This window comes from Lissotriton helveticus, chromosome 6 (genome assembly GCF_964261635.1).
Source record: "Lissotriton helveticus chromosome 6, aLisHel1.1, whole genome shotgun sequence".
NCBI classification, from domain to species: domain Eukaryota; kingdom Metazoa; phylum Chordata; class Amphibia; order Caudata; family Salamandridae; genus Lissotriton; species Lissotriton helveticus.
The window spans coordinates 2,119,345,536-2,119,365,328 of record NC_136067.1 but is presented as its reverse complement, the minus strand read 5'-3'; the positions used below and the strand labels follow the sequence as shown (position 1 = coordinate 2,119,365,328).

General features: G+C 45.6%; 1 protein-coding gene across 7 annotated transcripts in view; it reads right to left on the bottom strand.

Moving 5' to 3' along the window:
* The window catches only part of LOC144764093 (NACHT, LRR and PYD domains-containing protein 12-like), a 324,393-nt gene that overhangs the window by 206,946 nt on the left and 97,654 nt on the right, over positions 1–19,793 (bottom strand). For all 7 annotated transcript variants that reach the window (XM_078650252.1, XM_078650255.1, XM_078650253.1 and 4 more), the window contains one exon: positions 16,904–17,074. In XM_078650252.1, the coding sequence (XP_078506378.1) occupies positions 16,904–17,074 (171 nt within the window). The remainder of the gene's footprint in view (positions 1–16,903; positions 17,075–19,793) is intronic.

The following is a 19,793-nucleotide window of genomic DNA, read 5'->3' as shown; positions in this document are numbered from 1 at the left end:
CGCTATTTCAGAATCGCAAATGGGTACCTTGATACATATGGTTCTTTGATCTTACAATAAAGTACAAACAAAGTATCATTTTCTAAAATTAGTCTGGATCTCCTTCTTGAGTCGTGTCCATTATTGATCACTGTTCTGCAATAAATGTCTTACACTCCACTGTGTCAGGCCTAAGGCAGCTCGCCCACACTACCACTAATAGAGCACTTTGGGTTTTACATTGAGGCCTAAGGCTGCTCGCCCGCACTCCCACTAACAGAGCACTTTGGGATTTACATTGAGGCCTAAGGCAGCTCGCCCACACTACCACTAATAGAGCACTTTGGGTTTTACATTGAGCCCGGTACAGTTTTGGGGAACCCCTGGACTCTGTGCATGGTATTACCACTTAGTGATAACATATACAGAGCCAGCTTCCTACAAAGATGAGTTGTGTGTAATGGCAGTGTGCTACCACACCATGCATATTCCACTTTATTCCTCTCCACTCTATTCTGCGCCACTCCACTCCAAGCCGCTCCACACTGATTCACTGCACTCTACTCTACAACACTCCACTTCATGCCTCTTCACTATATGCCTCTCTACTCTAAACCGCTCTATTTTATGCCAATGCACTCTACCCCTCACTACTCTGCTATGCACCACTGCACTCTTTCTCACTGCACTCTACACCACTCTACTCTGCGTTGCTTCACTCTTTGCCTCTCCACTCTATGCCAATGCACTGTACACCACCGCCTGTACGCCTGGCGTACAGGCCGTGGTGTACAGTGCATTGGCATAGAGTGGAGTGGCAAAGAGTGAAGCGGCGTAGAGTGGATTGGCGCTGAGTGTAGGAGTGTAGAATAGATTGTTTCAGAGTAGAGTAGAGTGGAGCACGGTAGAGTACAGTAGAGTAGTGCGCAGGGTAGATCAGAGTGAATTGGCATAGAGTGCACTGGGGTAGAGCGGAGTGGTACACATTAGAGTGCGTTGGCCTAGAGTGCAGTGGCATAGAGTGCAGTGTTGCAGAGTAGATTGGCATAGAGTTGAGTGGCGCAGAGTGGAGTGGTGTAGAGTGCAGTGAGACACTTTACACTTTACACCACAGCACTCTACACCATTGCAGTCTACGTCATTGCACTCTATGCTATTCTACTTTGCACCACTGTACTCCACGCCACTGCTCTCTATGCAACTCTGCTCTGCCCCAATATGTCATTGCACTCAATGTCAATGCACTCTACACCACTCTACCACACACCATTGTACCCTACGACAGTCTACTCTGCAACACTGCACTCTACACTACTGCACTCTACTCTAAGCCACCCTATGCCAATGCACTCTACGTCACCACACTCTATGCCATTATACTCTACCCTGCACCACTGCACTTAACAACACTTCACTTTAGGCCACTCTGCTCTACAACATTGCACTCTCTTTTACTTATCTCTACGCCACGTTTCTCTGCACCACTGCACTTATCTCTACGCCACGTTTCTCTGCACCACTGCACTCTATGCCACTGCACTTTACTCTACTGCTCTCTATGCCAATGTACTCTACGCCACTATACTCTTCATTGCTCCACTCTATGCCAGTCCACTCTAAGCCACTCTAATCTACTCTGCACCACTGCAGTCTACGACACTGCACTCTACTCTGACACAATCTACTCTATGCCACTGCACTCTGTTCTACGACGCTGCACTCAACACCAATGCACTCAACGCCAATGAACTCTACACCACTTTACTCCACTTATGCCATTCCACTTTGCTATACTACTCCACTTCACTCTATGCCACTCCATGACAATCGGCTCAGCTCTACGCCACTCGATTCTACAACACTCTACTCCACTCTGCACAACACCCTTTATGCCACTCCACTCTGTACCATTCCACAACACTCTATGCCCCTGTACTCTACCACATTCTACTCCCTATATATCTTAGATCTATTGGCTTTGGCCCACTGTCACAGTAATATCAGTTAGGGGACTAACTACGGCTAAAAGACATTCACATTGTCAATGCCAATAGCTCGGGCATTGAGGTAAGCTATTGGGTTTTGCCAATGCTTGTTTTTTAACCTGTAGAGGGGCACATGCAACGTGTTTTATCTTGTTCACAAAAATCCCTGTACAGGAAGTGAGATTTAAACTCTATGTCTTTTAATTACACCTGGCAGCAATTCCAGTTAGTAAACTGTTTCTCTGAAGATCAAAGCAGAGACACTTCTCATGGTGCAAACTCAGTGTGAACCTGGCAGTGGCCTCTTCTGTGTCGGTTCCTGCAAAACCGTCACATGGCCATACAGTGACATATGTATACTGAACATTTTAGTAAGTGTTCTTTTCACTACTTCTGGTTTGCAGCCAGGATATTAAGTAAAGGCTGCTCAGATCGCAAAACATTTCATTCACCGTCAGTAGCTCTGATACAGTTATACGAAGAAGGTGTCCGGTGGCCGGCGACCATGCCTTGTGTAGTGTCCTGCTGGACACGTTCTAGTGTCTCAGCAGGCACTGAGTTAACCAGCCACTCCCTCGTGGGAGTGGACACACATGCACCCCACACCCATCCCTCACAGGCCTCACGAGTGACGCGACCCTGCTAATAAAAGGGCCCGGGTACACGAGCTCGGGCCAGTTAACCAAGTATCACGCAGTGTCTGTGTCAGTCATTTTAGTAACATGTTTGCTCCCGGGCTGCCTTGTGCTCGAGTGTGGGTGAGCAGCCTCTTTCCAGTGGTGGCTGGTGAGATTTGAAAGTGGTGGGGCGAAACGTTCCGTGGGAGAGCACCGTAGCGATTGAGTGTAGCGAACGAGCCCGAACAATTAAAGGCGGTTCGGGATGGTTCTGAAAAATGAGTGGGCAAATGGTGCATTTTCAAGCCAATTTGAGAAGCAAGAAGGCTAATAAAGCAATTATGAAAGTGCAGTTATTACATTAATAAAGGGATGTCATATAACAACATGGTTGCCAGCACTGGGCTGTGGGCCAGAGCCCAGACAGACTGTACTGCCAGTGACTGTGGCCAGATGCAAGATATATGTCAGCTGTCTTTTTTCCTTTATGGATTTCTTTGCAGTAAAATCCTTGACGGGCATTGCAGGTTCACTTTGCCGTGCCATGGTTAGGCATAAAATCAGCTGTTCTCAAATTAATTTTTATGGGTTTTGTTTGAAGCGAATTGCGCTATAAGCAGGAAAAAAATATCAGTGTCTTCTACTCCCACCTCTAACCGCTAGCACACACGTTCAAGAGTATAACAAACTATGAAAATGTAATTCAATCCACTCAATATTCCCATTTGAAATGCTTCCGCTTAAAGTCAAATAAATGGTGGCCAATGTGTTTGTATATTGGCAAAAATCATAATGCTGAAAATAAGTATGCAATACAATATGTGTAGACACTAAAACTCATTTGTGTGTGTTTGAACTTTCTGTTACGAATCAACCAGGGTATATATATCATTAATCTTTTATTACAAAATGCCCATTCCGTACAGAAGTTTTAAAGTAATTTCACAGCTAAGCTGAGCTAAGCGCAACAGATATACATAGCTATCTTCGTGTTGTAATGAAGCAGCAAACAATTGCTCCTTAACAAGTCTGCTGTTACACTGCACCAGTCTGCGATGACGTTCTCACTCCAAACACTACTAACACTCTTTGAAGTGCAGAGTGAGTCACTCTGCACTTCAAAGAGTGGTAGTGTTTATAGAGTGGGAAGGAACGTGTCACTCCTCCTCAACAAATGCCCGTCCTGGCGCCGCCTGCGTTGCTTTAGTTTCACGGTTTCACCCCTGGCCTCAGCCTTCCCACTCAAACAGACTCAGATCGACGATGACATCTTATTTTGTACTTAAACACAGAGACTGCTGCCGAGTTTCGGTTTTCTCAGGCTCGCAGACAGGTGGGGAAGCCCCGTTGGTGCAGGGTAACAGTCAGATACACACAGGGACAACAGCTAGGAGATATAAGCAACTTGCATCGAGGAACGCAGATGGAGAAACAAGGAAACGAGAACACAGAGAAAGATGAACTATCAGTCGCGGCTTGGGGGGAGACTTACCTAAGTCACCGCCGGTCCGGGTCCGCGCCACCTCTGCTCACCGACCCCTTGGCGCCTCACGTCACGCACGAATGGGGACTGGCAGCCCCTTGCAGCCAATCCTGGCGCTTGGGGCACAGGTTTCTCTTCGCCCGGAGCACGCCCATTAGGAACCCAAAGGGCTCCTAATGGGCATGCGCAAAAAAAAAGCAAACGCAAGTGCGCATGAGTGGGCACGGGTGAAAGATTCTATTACGGGACCGGAGGCTTCGGATTATGCTTCTCTTTCTTTTATTTGCTACTCACAGCAGCCAATGAAAATCGTTTTGTATGCAAATAAAACTACATCTCCCATGATGCTTGTCCATACATCACATCCTGTATAGCCCTATAAGAGCCACTGTTTCCTGTTTCTCCGCCTCTTTCTTTGCTGCTCACGCAGGAAGTTAAGTGCTCAAGATCTATAATATGATGATGATGTATTTCTCTACTATTGCACGTTGATTGTTAATTATTGAGATTGTCATTGTGCATATGGTTGCACGTAGATCAAGCTACGTTTTTAATTTGGTGTTCGGCGCCGTGGGTTGTGACTTCCCCCACCTCCCTGCCCCCCTCCATTCTTATTTAAGGCTGCGCGCTCATCGCGCTGTTTGCCGAGTAATCTTCTTTCTCAGGTTTGCATCGCGCTTTGATTAGTTGGCCTCCGGGCGTTGGCAGGCTCCCGCCTGGAGCAGTGGTTGTAGTTGTGGCGCGCTCCCGCTGGGAGCAGTGAATAAATTAACACGACTGATCCTCTCTTACACCAAAGGTCATGGAAATGATTACTCGCTCAAAAGGCCCCTGCTAGGAGCAGTTTAGCAATGCAGTGCGCTCCCCGCCGGGAGCGGTGAAACACTTTAACGCGAGTGACCTGACCAGGCTTACTTTCACTTCCTGCCGGCCACAAAGTACCGCGCTGCCCTTGGCAGCTTACATTTACAGGTTTATAGGCCACAGGCTCCCCTCATGTTTATGCGCTTAATGACATCATTGAGTCAATGTGGCCTAGGGACAAGGTCTTGGACTCCTATTCCGAATGCTCAGGGTTCTAACCCTGGTTATCCTGGTTGTGTTTTTCGAAGTTTCAAATCTGTAGTTACATTCCACTTTATATTTAAATTTGAATTCTTATTAAAATTTAGGCTTGATTTTTTATTTATTTATTTGTTCTCAATATTTATACTGCATTGGCTTGTATGTGCGTGATAACGCTATTTTAGTTATGCCACTCTGGCCCAGAATAAGGTCGCTCCCACGGGGGCGGAGATGTCGTGCTGTCGTTGGCAGCATTAAATGAGAGTCACTGTGAGACAGTGGTTACGGTCTACATTATTACTCAAAATGTAGGTGTTCAAATCATGGGTTTCAGTGATTATGGTTTTCTGAATTAACATTACTCCGGTTACTTCCATAGGGTTTTGCTGATCACTGTGCGGTCTCGCGCTTCCCCGCCAAAGGCTTTCCCTAGTAGCCGAGTGCGGTTATGGAGTCATAACGCTCCGGTGTGCGTATCCCAAATTGGGCTACATTTGGGCGGTTTCGGACTACGCACGTCGCACGCGTCCCCTGCTTGCTTCGAGGTTCATAATACCTTGTGCTTCACATGGAGCAGTTTTTTCCTGGTACGCCTTCCCGGCTGTAAGAATAGGCTGGCCCTTGGAGTGCGCGCACGCTCCTAGTATTTCAGTATGACTCTGACGCCCTTGAGGCTGGAATAATTTGACTACAGCTTTGCTGAGGAGCTAATGCATTAGTATTTTTCTATTTTAGTGCGCACAGGGTTGGCTCCCGCTCTACTCCTCCATTACGCTGTGCTTTGCACTACAATATTGAATACGGACACCCTTTGGCAATGCATGGGTGAGATAGATAAGGAGGATGTGGTCTATTCGAAAGGAGCGCTGAAGTCTCCTAACATAACTCGGTTGACGCTCTGGTTCTTCAGGTTCTTGAGTAGGTCAACTGTGCCCCAGATATGACAGTCCCTAGCTCGGGATTCCAAAACTTGATTGACGCCCATCATCATTCTTAAATCACAAATCCTTGGGCATGATTTTTCTCCCTACCTCACTCAACACGACGGATATTGGGGCATCTGCGCGCGTGTTCGACGGGGCTTAGACAAGGGCACAATAGTTTACAGTTAGGCGCTGCGGTCAGATACCCTGGTTACGGTGGAAGAGTCGCCCGCCGTCGACGTCGATCTCCTTTTTTTCTTGCTAGTTGTAAAAAATCACAGAAAGGGTTTTTCCAGATCTGGCAAGGATGCCAGGACAGACTCCTGGTCATAGCCAGACACAAACAACGATAGGCGTTTGTATGACACCGTCTGCGCCATCTCTTCCAAGAGACGCAACTCCTTTCCTAAAGATGTACAACTTTGACGTTCGGAATGCGCTGGCCCTGGGCGACGGAGTCCCTATGCGACAGCTTCGTCACTGGTCACATCTATAATATGTAGACGTCTTTAGTGTTTGGTCACACCCTCTGGGATTAGGAGGGTCTTTCATAATGTCGGTCCTTTACGGACCGTTTAGGGATTCCTACTGGTTTATCACTTACTTTCCCTCATATTCCAAATATTTTTAACATATAGCATTCAGGAGGGCGTCTAGTTGTCGCCAGTTTTTTCCTTAGCGTCATTAGCGACTGTTCTGATGACGGAGCAGATGGTTGATGATATTTTTCTTCCTGGCTCCCTTCAACTCTCTAGTGCTCACTAGATTACTCAATAGGTGATTGCTACCTCAAGGGAACAGGGCATCCTCCCAATCGTGTTTGGTGGGATGTAGGTGTATGTATATGTGTGCATGTATATGTGTGTTTGTGTGGGTTTGTGTGTGTGTGTGTATATATATATATGTATATTCACTGAAAAAACCATAGGTTTCACACCAGTTATAGTTAGCTGAACAGTTTACTCATACAAAACCATTCAAAATTTCCACGTTATAGTTATTTGGACTCACTATAACTCGCGCGCCCGCAATCCACTGCTGATGATGTCACATATTACATCATTCATGACATGGTCAGTGACATCACTGATGACATCACTGATGACATCTCTGATGACATCACTGATGACATCATCCATGTGATAATACGATGCACCTCCTCACACTCTAATCTAACCTTTGATACACCCAGTGTTAAATACAAACTACTATTCCTGTAATTATTGGCACACCAATAGCAGTAACTACATACGCACTCACTGATTCCTAGGTCTACACACACATCCACTCATTCACCCATACAATCACTCATACATACAGACACTCATCAATACAACACTATCATATCCACTCATACACCTATATAGACACTTACATGCTGACACTCATCCACAAAGTTACTCAAACACCTAGTCAGTTATGCAAAGAATCAATCACACTCCCATTTCCTCAACGACAAACTTATACACACTATACCTTACTTATTCAAACATATACTAACACACACTTACTCTCTTTTACAATCACTGATACAAGTACACATTGATCCATACAGTCACTTACGCAATCACAGGCTCTGATGTTTAGTCATTTATATATGCCAACTCTCACATGCACTGTGTTTTATATATGTACTTACATGTACATGTAGCACTGATATATCCATTCACTCTGCAACACACCCATGCACACAGTCAACCGCACATACAGCTGTTTCTATATGCACTCTTGAACCCATATACCTAGTGAATCAACTGGTCACACATCTATGCACAGAGTCACACACCTCACAGCCACCCACACACATACTCACCCTCACATTCACATACTTAGACAACCAATCCACAACCCATATAGCCACTCATATAGCAACTGATCAACACATGCAGCAGCTTACACAACAACAGACATACTGATGCACACATTCAGACAGTTTAGTCACTAACCAATGCATTCAGTAAGACACATTTAATCACTCACTCATACAGTCAGTCACGCACCTACTAAATCCTTCATCCAGACACTCATACATACACTCATTCTTCAATATGTTAGACACATTTTAACTTTACAGGAACACACATGGATGATGTCATCAGTGATGTCATTTGAGATGTCATCAGTGATGTCATCAGTGATGTCACTGACCATGTCATGAATGATGTAATATGTGACATCATCAGCAGTGGATTGCGGGCGCGCGAGTTATAGTGAGTCCAACTAACTATAACGTGGAAATTTCAATGGTTTTGTATGAGTAAACTGTTCAGCTAACTATAACTGGTGTGAAACCTATGGTTTTTTCAGTGAATTTCAAAGGTTTTTTAAATGCTAATTCCTAGCTATAACGAGTGTGAAACCTATGTTTTTTTCCGTGAATTTCAAAGGTTTTTTAAATGCTACTTCCTAGCTATAACGAGTGTGAAACCTATGGCTTTTTCAGTGAATTTCAAAGGTTTTTTAAAAGCTAATGCCTAACTATAACGATTGTGAAACCTATGTTTTTTTTAGTGAATTTCAAAGGGTTTTTAAAAGCTAATTCCTAACTATAACGTTTGTGAAAACTATGGTTTTTTCAGTGAATTTCATAGTTTTTTAAAAAGCTAATTTATATGTATATTGACTTTGTAACCTACGATAATTTTTTTTTGTTAGCTGTTTTTTACAACAATTAATTATATTTTTTTTTTAGAAAACATTTGTTAAATGTATATATTTTTTTTTTACATTTTTTCTCGGTGCGCTCAGGGTGCGTGCACCGGTAAGCTATCCTGAGAGCGCACCGACAGCGCTATTTCTGCGTTCGTAAAAAAAAAATATGTATGAAAAGTAAATATTAATGGCAGACATTTAGTACCATACTTATAAAAGCAGTATTTTTGATTTACGAAATGAAAATGATTTTGCATTTCCGTGAAGCTATCGAAACGTCACTTAGGCGCGCCGCGTAAGCGCCCCCGGAAGCGCCTACGTTCGCGCCGCGTAAGCGCCCCCGGAAGCGCCTACGTTCGCACCGCGTAAGCGCCCCCGGAAGCGCTTCGGTGCGCGCAGCGTAAGCGCGTCAAGTCATGTGACCTTAAAATAACTCTTTTCATTGGTTGCTAACAGTTTTTTTTACAAAGAATGAAATCCCCACCCATTTCTTTCACTTTTGTGACTGCAAGACCTGCCTTTTTGCTGTCGGATCTTTGTTGGTTTAATATCTTGGATTACCATGGCTGCCAGACCATCCAGCAGTGAAGATGACACAAATAAATTTCTTGATGAAGAGGTTCCTCAGCCGAAAATAAAAGAACACTTCATATGGAAGTTTTTTTCCATTCCAAATGACCAGAAAAAAGTAAATGCTCCAAAAGTGGAGTGCAGGATTTGTCACACTGTCCTGTCACCGGGTGACCCCACCAAGAAATATTCTTTTGGAAACTCCACAATGATTCGCCATGTCGAGAGGAGGCACCCCCAGAACTTTGCCCGGGAGAGTGTCAGGGCTCTGGCACGAGAGGTTCCCAGTGATGGGGTCTCTACTTTAACCGGAGGAGCAACTACTTCAGTGAGGGGGCGATCGCAAGAGCTGATTCCAAACATTCAGCCTGCTTTTAATAAAGGCGTTATTAAATGCAGAGACTGTGATCAGCTACTTTGCTATGGGGAACAAAGTGTTCTGCTCATGGTTCGAGCATTGGAGAACCATCGCTGCCGTTCCCAGCCCTAAATTTGTTTTTGTTTTTTGCTCCTGATGAGCAGTTTCCCATTCCCTGTTTTTGTTTTTGTTCTAAAAAAGGAAAAAAGAAGAAGAAAAAAAAGTTATTTTCAGAACTACCTCCAATTCTCATCAAAGAGCTATATTCTTAAAAAAATGAAAAAGAGTAAGTGAAGTGGAGTGCACTGATAAAGGAAGAAAAATGAGTAAGAAAGCACAGAAAGGGACGAGAGGAGAAGGGAAGTGAAGTAGGGGGACTGAAAGAAGGTGAGTGTGGGGAAGGAGAGTAAGGAGAAGGAGAGTGAACATGGGGAATGTGGATATGCGAAGAAAATGTAGAAAAGGAACGGGGGTGTGGAAGGGTAAGGAAAGAGCAGTGATGTTTTGGAAAGAGTGGAGATACAGACTGGATAAAGACAAGTAAGTGTGAGACCAGGTAAGTAAGGCAGTGAAGAAACAGAGAAAATGAAAGAAAAAATAAGAGTAGAAGACTGAAGGCCTAATTTTTGCACCTGCCTCACAGCAGGCGTAACACTGACGCAGGTCCTTTAACATGGGCCTGGCCCCATGTGAAAGGATGCATTGCTGGAGTTGTGTCACTTTTGTGACACACTCCAGCAATGCATCACTTTTGCGCTTACAGATACATCTGAAATACTGACGTATCTGTAAGTACTAGCGACATAATGCGTCATAAATTAAATATGACGCATGAGTAGAAGACTGAAGGCCTCATTTATGAGGCCATGCGTCACTTTTACGCCACCGGTGCGTCACTTACTTTTTGTGACGCACCAGTGCTGTAAAAAATGCACCTTGTTGAGTCATATTTACAAAGTGACGCATCTAGGTAGATGCGTCACTTTGTAAACCCCTGCGCCACATTATACCTACGTCAGGTGTAATGTATGCAAAAGGGGTGTATTGACGCAAGAAAGGGTCGTAGAGGTGACGCAGTGAAATCTATGAGATTTCACTGCGTCACTTTTAGGACGCCGTTGTGTCAAAATCTTGCGCCTGTCTCACAGCAGGCGTAGGACTGATGCAGGCCCTTTCACATGGGACTTGCCCCATGTGAAAGGATGCATTGCTGGAGTTGTGTCACTTTTGTGACACACTCCAGCAATGCATCACTTTTGCGCTTACAGATACGTCTGAAATACTGACGTATCTGTAAGTACTTGCGACATAATGCGTCATATATTAAATATGACGCGTGAGTAGAAGACTGAAGGCCTCATTTATGAGGCCATGCGTCACTTTTACGCCACCGGCACCAGTGCTGTAAAAAATGCACCTTGTTGAGTCATATTTACAAAGTGACCCATCTAGGTAGATGCGTCACTTTGTAAACCCCTGCGCCACATTATACCTACGTCAGGTGTAATGTATACAAAAGGGGTGTATTGACGCAAGAAAGGGTCGTAGAGGTGACACAGTGAAATCTAAGAGATATCACTGCGTCACTTTTATGACGCTGTTGCGTCCAAATCTTGCGCCTGCTTAACAGCAGCTGTAAGACTGACGCAGGCCCTTTCACATGGGACTGGCCCCATGTGAAAGGATGCATTGCTGGAGTTGCATCATTTTTGTGACACACACCAGCAATGCATCACTTTCCTCTAAACAATCTTTTTTTTTACACTGTTTTCCCCGTGGTGCACTCAGGGTGTGAGTACCGGAGAGCGTACCGGGGAGCGCCGCCAGCTCTTACCCCTCGAAAATTTTTAAAAAATAAATAAAAGTTTATTAGCCCTTCAAGGTCCTTCTAGGCCCTCCTCAGAAAACCTAGGGGGTCAGGTGGTGTCTACTCTGCCCCCTTTTAATTATATCCCCCTTTCTTTTTTCACCTCTTGTGTCTCGATTCTACCGAGACACAAGATGGCGGACTCTCCGGACTGTTTAGAATGTTGACAGACAACCGACAGCCAATCAGCTTTCCGCTCGTGCACTCCCGTAGCGCGCCGGGTGCGCTCCCCGGTACGCGCACCGGTGAGCGCCCGCAGCGCGCCTATAGATATATATGTGTTTTAGAAGATAATTTTCGTAAAAACCACTGAAGCAATTTTCACCAAACATAGCAAAGGCACATCTGCGTACCAGTCCCTACAATTTTGCCAAGTTTGGCATAATTCCGTTCAGCGGTTCGGGCTGTAGACTTGACAGACCGTCCTATGGAAATTAACATGGAGAAAACACGTTTTGGGACCCCCCTTTTTTCTCAGCCCCCACTTCACGAACCCCCCCGAAACTTTCAGGGAAGGAGCGGAGCGCAGCAAGACCATTTTAAGGAAAATTACAGGCAGATCCCTTCATCGGCGCTAAAGTTATTCCCAATGGAATGTTCGGAATTTCCTATGGTAGCCAGTCCTAACTATAACTACCTACTGGCGACCGCCAGTAGGTAATATATATATGTATGTGTATGTTGTCTTAACACAGACATAGGCCTTAGCATCTCACCTTTCCAGACGTCAGATTTCTTCTTCAGATAACAATTTGCCCTCGGGTTACAATATGTAATAGCCTATTCCGGCTATAACTTCCAGGGTTATCTCAGTCCTACACAGCTCAGCTGGGTCTTACACACTCCAAATTAGGGAGCTCCTAAGGAGCCCATTCTGATGTTATGCATGCAGACGGTTTCCCTTCGGGCGGTTGTCTGAGTAGTGGTGCACTTAGCATCGTCTATCAAACAGTTTTTCCTTTCCTCCAGTCATTTCGGGTCTTTCCCACACAGGCCATTGCAGAGTACATCCATAGCAAAAGAGCGCAGGGGCGGACTGGTACTTCTGGTATCTCCAGATGGCAACGGGTGGCTGATTCACCCGAAGGCCATTCAGCGGTTGTAAGCATTTTTGGGTTCTGGTTCCACAGACCTTTTAGTGGCAGAACTGATTTGTCAGTTATAGCCGCTTCCGCTGGAGATCGGATCAATTGGGAAAGAGAGGTATACCTCCTCTCATGACTGTTGGTGGATCTGAACTATGTTTCCTCCGTTCCATCCCATTTGCAGAGAAGGGGACACAAATTTCGCGCCGATTAGCAGAAGCAATCTTTGAGACCCTCACATGGAAGTCTTCATTTAGTTTTTTCCAGTACTCCTGAGACGGTGGCCTCCTGCTCAGAGTACTCCGTGACCCTTTACAATATTCCTGGGCTCTCTTGCAGAAGCACTCATGGTACATCGGGTCAGTTGTCCTTTGATATAATAAGGAGCTTTAGCTCAAAGGGTAGTATTGTGCCTTTGGTGGCACAGGGTCAGGGTTCGAAGCATGTCCATGCTGTAAGTACAGTTCCCCAGGTGGTATATTTCAAACATTGTTTTTCTTTATGATATAAGGTTTTTTCCGGCATTAACGGCAAATTGCCGGGTTTTCGGACACGCTGCTGGTGTTTATTTAACAACCTTGGGTCTTCCACTCAAACAATACTTTTTCGACATCGGAAGGTCGCATTTGTTGGTACGTACACAACTCGTCCTCTCTGTGAGGTCTGAATTTTCCTACTTTGTGAATGTTTTATCAGATGTCATATCATTTGGATTTGAGTAGCGTTCACTTCACAGCGGCCGTTTCGGCCGTCTTGCAAGTCATTCTCAAATAGAGGCAAGTTGGTGGGCTTGCGCTGTTTTTTCTGGTAGTTATTGAAAGGTAATGGGCAGCATAACACCCCAGTCCAGAATAATCCAGGCCTCTCTGTGGGAGGTTCTCTTGTTTTTTCCTTATTCAAAAGTGGCCAAATTATGATATGTTGACAAGGAATCAACTATTGTCAGGCTGTGTTACGAGGCCCTTCCACCCCTCGGTGTTTCTACGGCGTGACAGGCCCTCGATTTTACAGGTACAGTATCTATTTCAGGAAGTTTTCATTATGTTTAATGTCAAGACTACATCTGGTCAATGTCGGTTCACATTAAGTTTTCCAAATGATGCAATGTATGTGTGTTTTCCATGTCTTAAGGCTTACAAGGGTGGTCCTCAGTTTACTACCTGAGGTTTTGATATAGTTATTTGATATCATTATTATTAACATTGCAGAAACCTTTGACATATGTGTCTGCGGCTATTATAGCCGGTGGTTAAGGCAGTTATGCCAGAATACGGTATTCATAACCAAATGTTTGTGACACAGTCTGTTCGTGGGACCATACCTCTCAATATTATTGATGAGTTCCAATATTCAGGACATTTCAAGATCTACTGATTGATTTTCTCAGTCTATATTTAAACAGTTTATTATAAACTGGTGGGTGATATGTCTGTAGTTGTGTTGGATAAGCGTTAAACTAGCATAATCCGAAGCCTCCGGTCCTGTAATAGAATCAAAAATTAGCTAGCATTCGCGCCAAGAATTTTCAATTCTATTAAGGACACGGAGGCGAGGATTATCCCACCCGGTTTTATTACAGTATTGGTAATAATTACCCACCCGCATGTACTTGATATTCTGTATAAACAGAGGTTACGGGTTTTCCCTGTCTCATTCCTTTCAGGTTCTGGTAAAGAAGACGGAGCAGGGGTACTTCTGGTTTAGAAGACGTAAACTTTCCAGTTTGGATATGGTTCTTCCACATCGGAGGATGATTGTTGGGACTCGTGTTCCTTATTTTTGGACTGAAATTATTAATGTTATTGATCGTTAAGGTTCAAGCAAAGAAAGAGGAGGAGAAACAGGAAACAGTGGCTCTTATAGGGCTATACAGGATGTGATGTATGGACAAACATCATGGGAAATGTAGTATTATTTGCATACAAAACGATTTTCATTGGCTGCTGTGGGTAGCAAATAAAAGAAAGAGAAGCATAATCCTCGCCTCCGTGTCCTTAATAGAATTGAAAATTCTTGGTGCGAATGCTAGCTAATCTTTGATTCACCCTCCGTCCCCACTTGTGTTGCTTGCCCTGGTGACATGACATCATCATATCAGTCAACATGACGCCACCCCGCTTCAGACTCTGAAGGGGGTGGGCGATGTGATGTCATGCTGACTGACATGATTGGAATGTCAGTTCTGCCTTGGCGTCTTTACTTTGAACTTAAGTAAACTGAACTGATTCAGTTTACTTAACGCCGCGGGGGAGCTGCGGGCGGCTGCAGGTGGGCGGGAGCCCCCACGCCCCAATAGACGCACCGCGCCTGCTTTCATTGCTGCGTTTGGGGTTTCATGGAAGATGCTGCATGCACGTGTGTCATGATTTGTCATAGGCACTGGGCAGTCCCCTTGTGTGTGTAACCGCAGGGTGCCCGGACCCAGCACATCAAGGCTTGCCATCTCCAGTGTCCACTCAGTAATCTGGGCTCATGCGCCTAGAGAGGGTTGTGTTTACTTGTCGCACAGGGCAATGGGTCCCATGCTTTCCCTGAGTCACACTCGGTCTCTGTAGAACACGGTCAAACAAATCTGATCAGAAATGAGGCCATGGCCGAACTGGGAACGCAAAGCGGAAGTGGCAATTCAGTCATGCTGGCCATGGAGGAGGGGGGAACGGGTGCACGTGGAAAACACTGCGGCTGTTTTATAGTTACAGGGGGCTGATAAAACTGGTATTGGTAACAAAAACAGCCCCCACCCTGGCGGCCCAAAGGGGGAATGTGCCAGGTGCCCGCTATGAACGGTCTGGCCCTGAAAGAGGCACACCTTTCTTTATTTTCTAAAGGCAGTGCAGCTGTGGGATAACTCAGTGGGTAAATGCATCTGTTGTCCAAATCTGCACGCATCCTACAAGACAAAGCTTTGAATATGGCTGGTCCAGCAAGTATTTTCACTCTTCGTGTTCAATTCTATGAAGATCAGGCTCACTATTTACAGCAAGCATTGGCAAAGCCATCACGTCTTGCCTATGCGTCAGCTATTTTCTTTGTCAGTGTCTCTTATTTAAAAGATGCTGCCCATGTGTGTCCCGATGATGTACAGTCCTGCCAAAATCAATCGCCAAAGCTAATAGGTCCCAAAGGCGCGATCTAGTGACTTTGCCAAAGCTTGTTTAGTTTAAAAAAAATAGTTATCTATAGTAAGATTTAGTTGATAAGCGCATAATATCTTCAACGACTCAACGCGTAGAAACTCTCCGATTCTTTAGATGCTCAAATATATGGATTCATGTGTCAGAGTGTGCTCCATGCGCAATGTGTTCCCTCATCGCCAAATTATTATGTAATCCTCCCACATAAAAAGTAATGAATTTTATTATTCTTTTATTATTCACAGGGTAGACAGCGCACACCGGTCCTCTGCCAGGGTCCCAGGACTCCTCTCAACTGACAAGCCAGGAACTCTGGCAACCTTTCACTATATATAGTTTTATATAGCGCAAACTTGACCCAAAGGTCTCAGGTATCAGAGCACTCTACATGAGCACCCGTTACGTTACATAGGGACACATTCATTTTTTTTAGGCATGAGGAGATTAAGTGATTTGCCCAGAATCTCAGTATGTTGAGTGTCGTTGCCGAGACTTGAACCCAGTTCCCCAGATTTGAGATCGACAGGCCTAGCTGTTAGGCCACATCCTCTCCCCAATATTCCCATTCCAGCCACAACATTCCCATTTCGGGCTCAATATTCCTATTCTAGCCTCAATATTTCCATTCTATTTCTCACCATTCCCATTCCAGCCCTCGGCAATCCCATTCTTGCACTCAACATTCGTATTCCAGTCCTCAGCACTCTCATTCCAGCTCCAACATCCCCATTCCAGCCCTTGACATTCCCAATCAAGCCCTCAACAATCCCATTAAAGCACTCATCATTCCCATTCCAGCCCACAACATTCCCATTAAAGCACTCATCATTCCCATTCCAGCCCACAACATTCCCATTCCCACCCTCAGCATTCCCCTTCAAGCTCTCAACATTCCCATTCCAGCCCTCAACCTTTTCATTCCAGCTCACAGCTCCAGACCACAACAAAAGGCCTTAAGGTTGGGAGAGGAGAGGAGTCCCCTCTTACAAAGTCCAGTGAATCTTCCTTAATAGAGCGATCACAGCCCACTTACAACAGTTCAACATGGAGGCCAAAGGGTCATTACCAAAGCCAAAGGGAGCCACATCAATAAAAGGTTTGAGGAGCCCAGAGTTTTGGGCACACCATTGTCCTAAAGGTCAGAGGTGAGGGAAATAAGTGCACTTTAAAGTGACATCTACTCACACGAGCTTCTGTAGTTTGCAGCTGGGATGTTTCAGCCCTTCACACAGCAGCCTCACTCCAGAATCCCCCAGTTTGTTATTCCCAAGGTCCAATTCGAAAAGGTTCTGGTTCATACGCAAAACCAAGGCCAGGTGGTCACAGCAAGCATCTGTGAGGCAGCAGCCCCACATCCTGAAAAGAAAGAGGCACTGAGGTAGGAAATACAACTAGCAGAGGCACTGAGGCAGGAACTACAACAAGGAGAGGCACTGAGGCTGGAAATAAAACAAGCGGAGGCACTGAGGCGGGAAATACAACAAGCAGTAGCACTGAGGCAGGAACTACAACAAGCAGAGGCACTGAGGTGAGAAATACAACAAGCGGAGGCACTGAGGCGGGAAATACAACAAGCGGAGGCACTGAGGCGGGAAATACAACAAGCAGAAGCACTGAGGCAGGAACTATAACAAGCAGAGGCACTGAGGTGGGAAATACAACAAGCGGAGGCACTGAGGCAGGAACTACAACAAGCTGAGACACTGAGGTGGGAAATACAACAAGCAGAGGCACTGAGGCAGGAACTACAACAAGCAGAGGCACTGAGGCAGGAACTACAACAAGCTGAGACACTGAGTCGGGAAATACAACAATGAGAGGCACTGAGGCGGGAAATACAACAATGAGAGGCAATGAGGCGGGAAATACAAAAAGCAGAGGCAATGAGGCGGGAAATACAACAAGGAGAGGCACTGAGGTGGGAAATACAACAAGCAGAGGCACTGAGGCGGGAAATACAACAAGGAGAGGCACTGAGGCGGGAAATACAACAAGCAGAAGCACTGAGGCAGGAACTACAACAAGGAGAGGCCCTGAGGCGGGAAATACAACAAGGAGAGGAACTGAGGCGGGAAATACAACAAGAAGAGGCACTGAGGCAGGAACTACAACAAGCAGAGACACTGAGGCGGGAAATACAACAAGCAGAGACACTGAGGTGGGAAATACAACAAGGAGAGGCACTGAGAGGGGAAATACAAAAAAGAGAGGCACTGAGGTGGGAAATACAACAAGGAGAGGAACTGAGGCGGGAAATACAACAAGAAGAGGCACTGAGGCAGGAACTACAACAAGGAGAGGCACTGAGGCAGGAACTACAACAAGCAGAGGCACTGAGGTGGAAAATACAACAAGGAGAGGCACTAAGGTGGGAAATACAACAAGGAGAGGCACTGAGGCAGGAACTACAACAAGCAGAGGCACTGAGGTGGAAAATACAACAAGGAGAGGCACTAAGGTGGGAAATACAACAAGGAGAGGCCCTGAGGCGGGAAATACAACAAGCAGAGGCACTGAGGCGCGAAATACAACAAGGAGAGGCAATGAGGCGCGAAATACAACAAGCAGAGGCACTGAGGCGCGAAATACAACAAGAAGAGGAACTGAGGCAGGAAATACAACAAGCAGAGGCAATGAGGTGGGAAATACAACAAGGAGAGGCACTGAGGCAGGAAATACAAAAAGGAGAGGCACTGAGGTGGGAAATACAAAAAGGAGAGGCACTGAGGTGGGAAATACAAAAAGGAGAGGCCCTGAGGCGGGAAATACAACAAGGAGGGGCAATGAGGCGCGAAATACAAAAAGGAGAGGCCCTGAGGCGGGAAATGCAACAAGCAGAGGCACTGAGGTGGGAAATAAAACAAGGAGAGGAACTGAGGCAGGAAATAAAACAAGGAGAGGCAATGAGGCGTGAAATACAACAAGGAGAGGCACTGAGGCAGGAACTACAACAAGGAGAGGCAATGAGGCAGGAAACAGAACAAGAAGAGGAACTGAGGCAGGATATACAACAAGGAGAGGCAATGTGTCGGGAAATACAACAAGGAGAGGCAATGAGGCGCCAAATACAACAAGGAGAGGCACTGAGGTGGGAAATAAAACAAGGAGAGGAACTGAGGCAGGAAATACAACAAGGAGAGGCAATGAGGCGTGAAATACAACAAGGAGAGGCATTAAGGCGGGAAATACAACAAGGAGAGGCAATGAGGCAGGAAACAGAACAAGAAGAAGAACTGAGGCAGGAAATACAACAAGGAGAGGCACTGAGGTGGGAAATACAACAAGGAGAGGACCTGAGGCGGGAAATACAACAAGCAGAGGCACTGAGGTGAGAAATACAAAAAGCAGAGGTACTGAGGCAGGAAATACAACAAGCAGAGGCAATGAGGCAGGAAATAGAACAAGAAGAGGAACTGAGGCAGGAAATACAACAAGGAGAGGCACTAAGGCGGGAAATACAACAAGGAGAGGCAATGAGGCAGGAAATATAACAAGAAGAGGAACTGAGGCAGGAAATACAACAAGGAGAGGCACTGAGGTGGGAAATACAACAAGGAGAGGACCTGAGGCGGGAAAAACAACAAGAAGGGGCAATGAGGCGCGAAATACAACAAGGAGAGGCACTGAGGCGGGAAATAATACAAGGAGAGGACCTGAGGTGGGAAATACAACAAGCAGGGGCACTGAGGTGGGAAATACAACAAGGAGACAGGCTGCACTTCCAGGTTTGAAACAATATTCTCTTTTTGATGCAACACTTTATATAGCAGTTTTTCCCCCTCTAAGCTCTGCAAACTAAAGCTGTGCCTACAGCCCAATTTATTGACCTTTGAAGGATGCAAGGCTGAGCTGGCCTGGCTGAATTCAAACTGGTAACCTGCAGGTTACAGCAGATGTCAGGGTCAAAGGTTACACTTACTGAACCATCTTGCAGTGATTTACCTCGGGACATTGTTTAAATACACCAGAAAGCTTCCATAACCTTATTTTAAGGATATCACGGCAAGCCTGTGCTGAACGTCTCCCACTGTGAGGAGCGTCAAGCTTGAAATCTGAGCCCAGTAGGTGACATGTC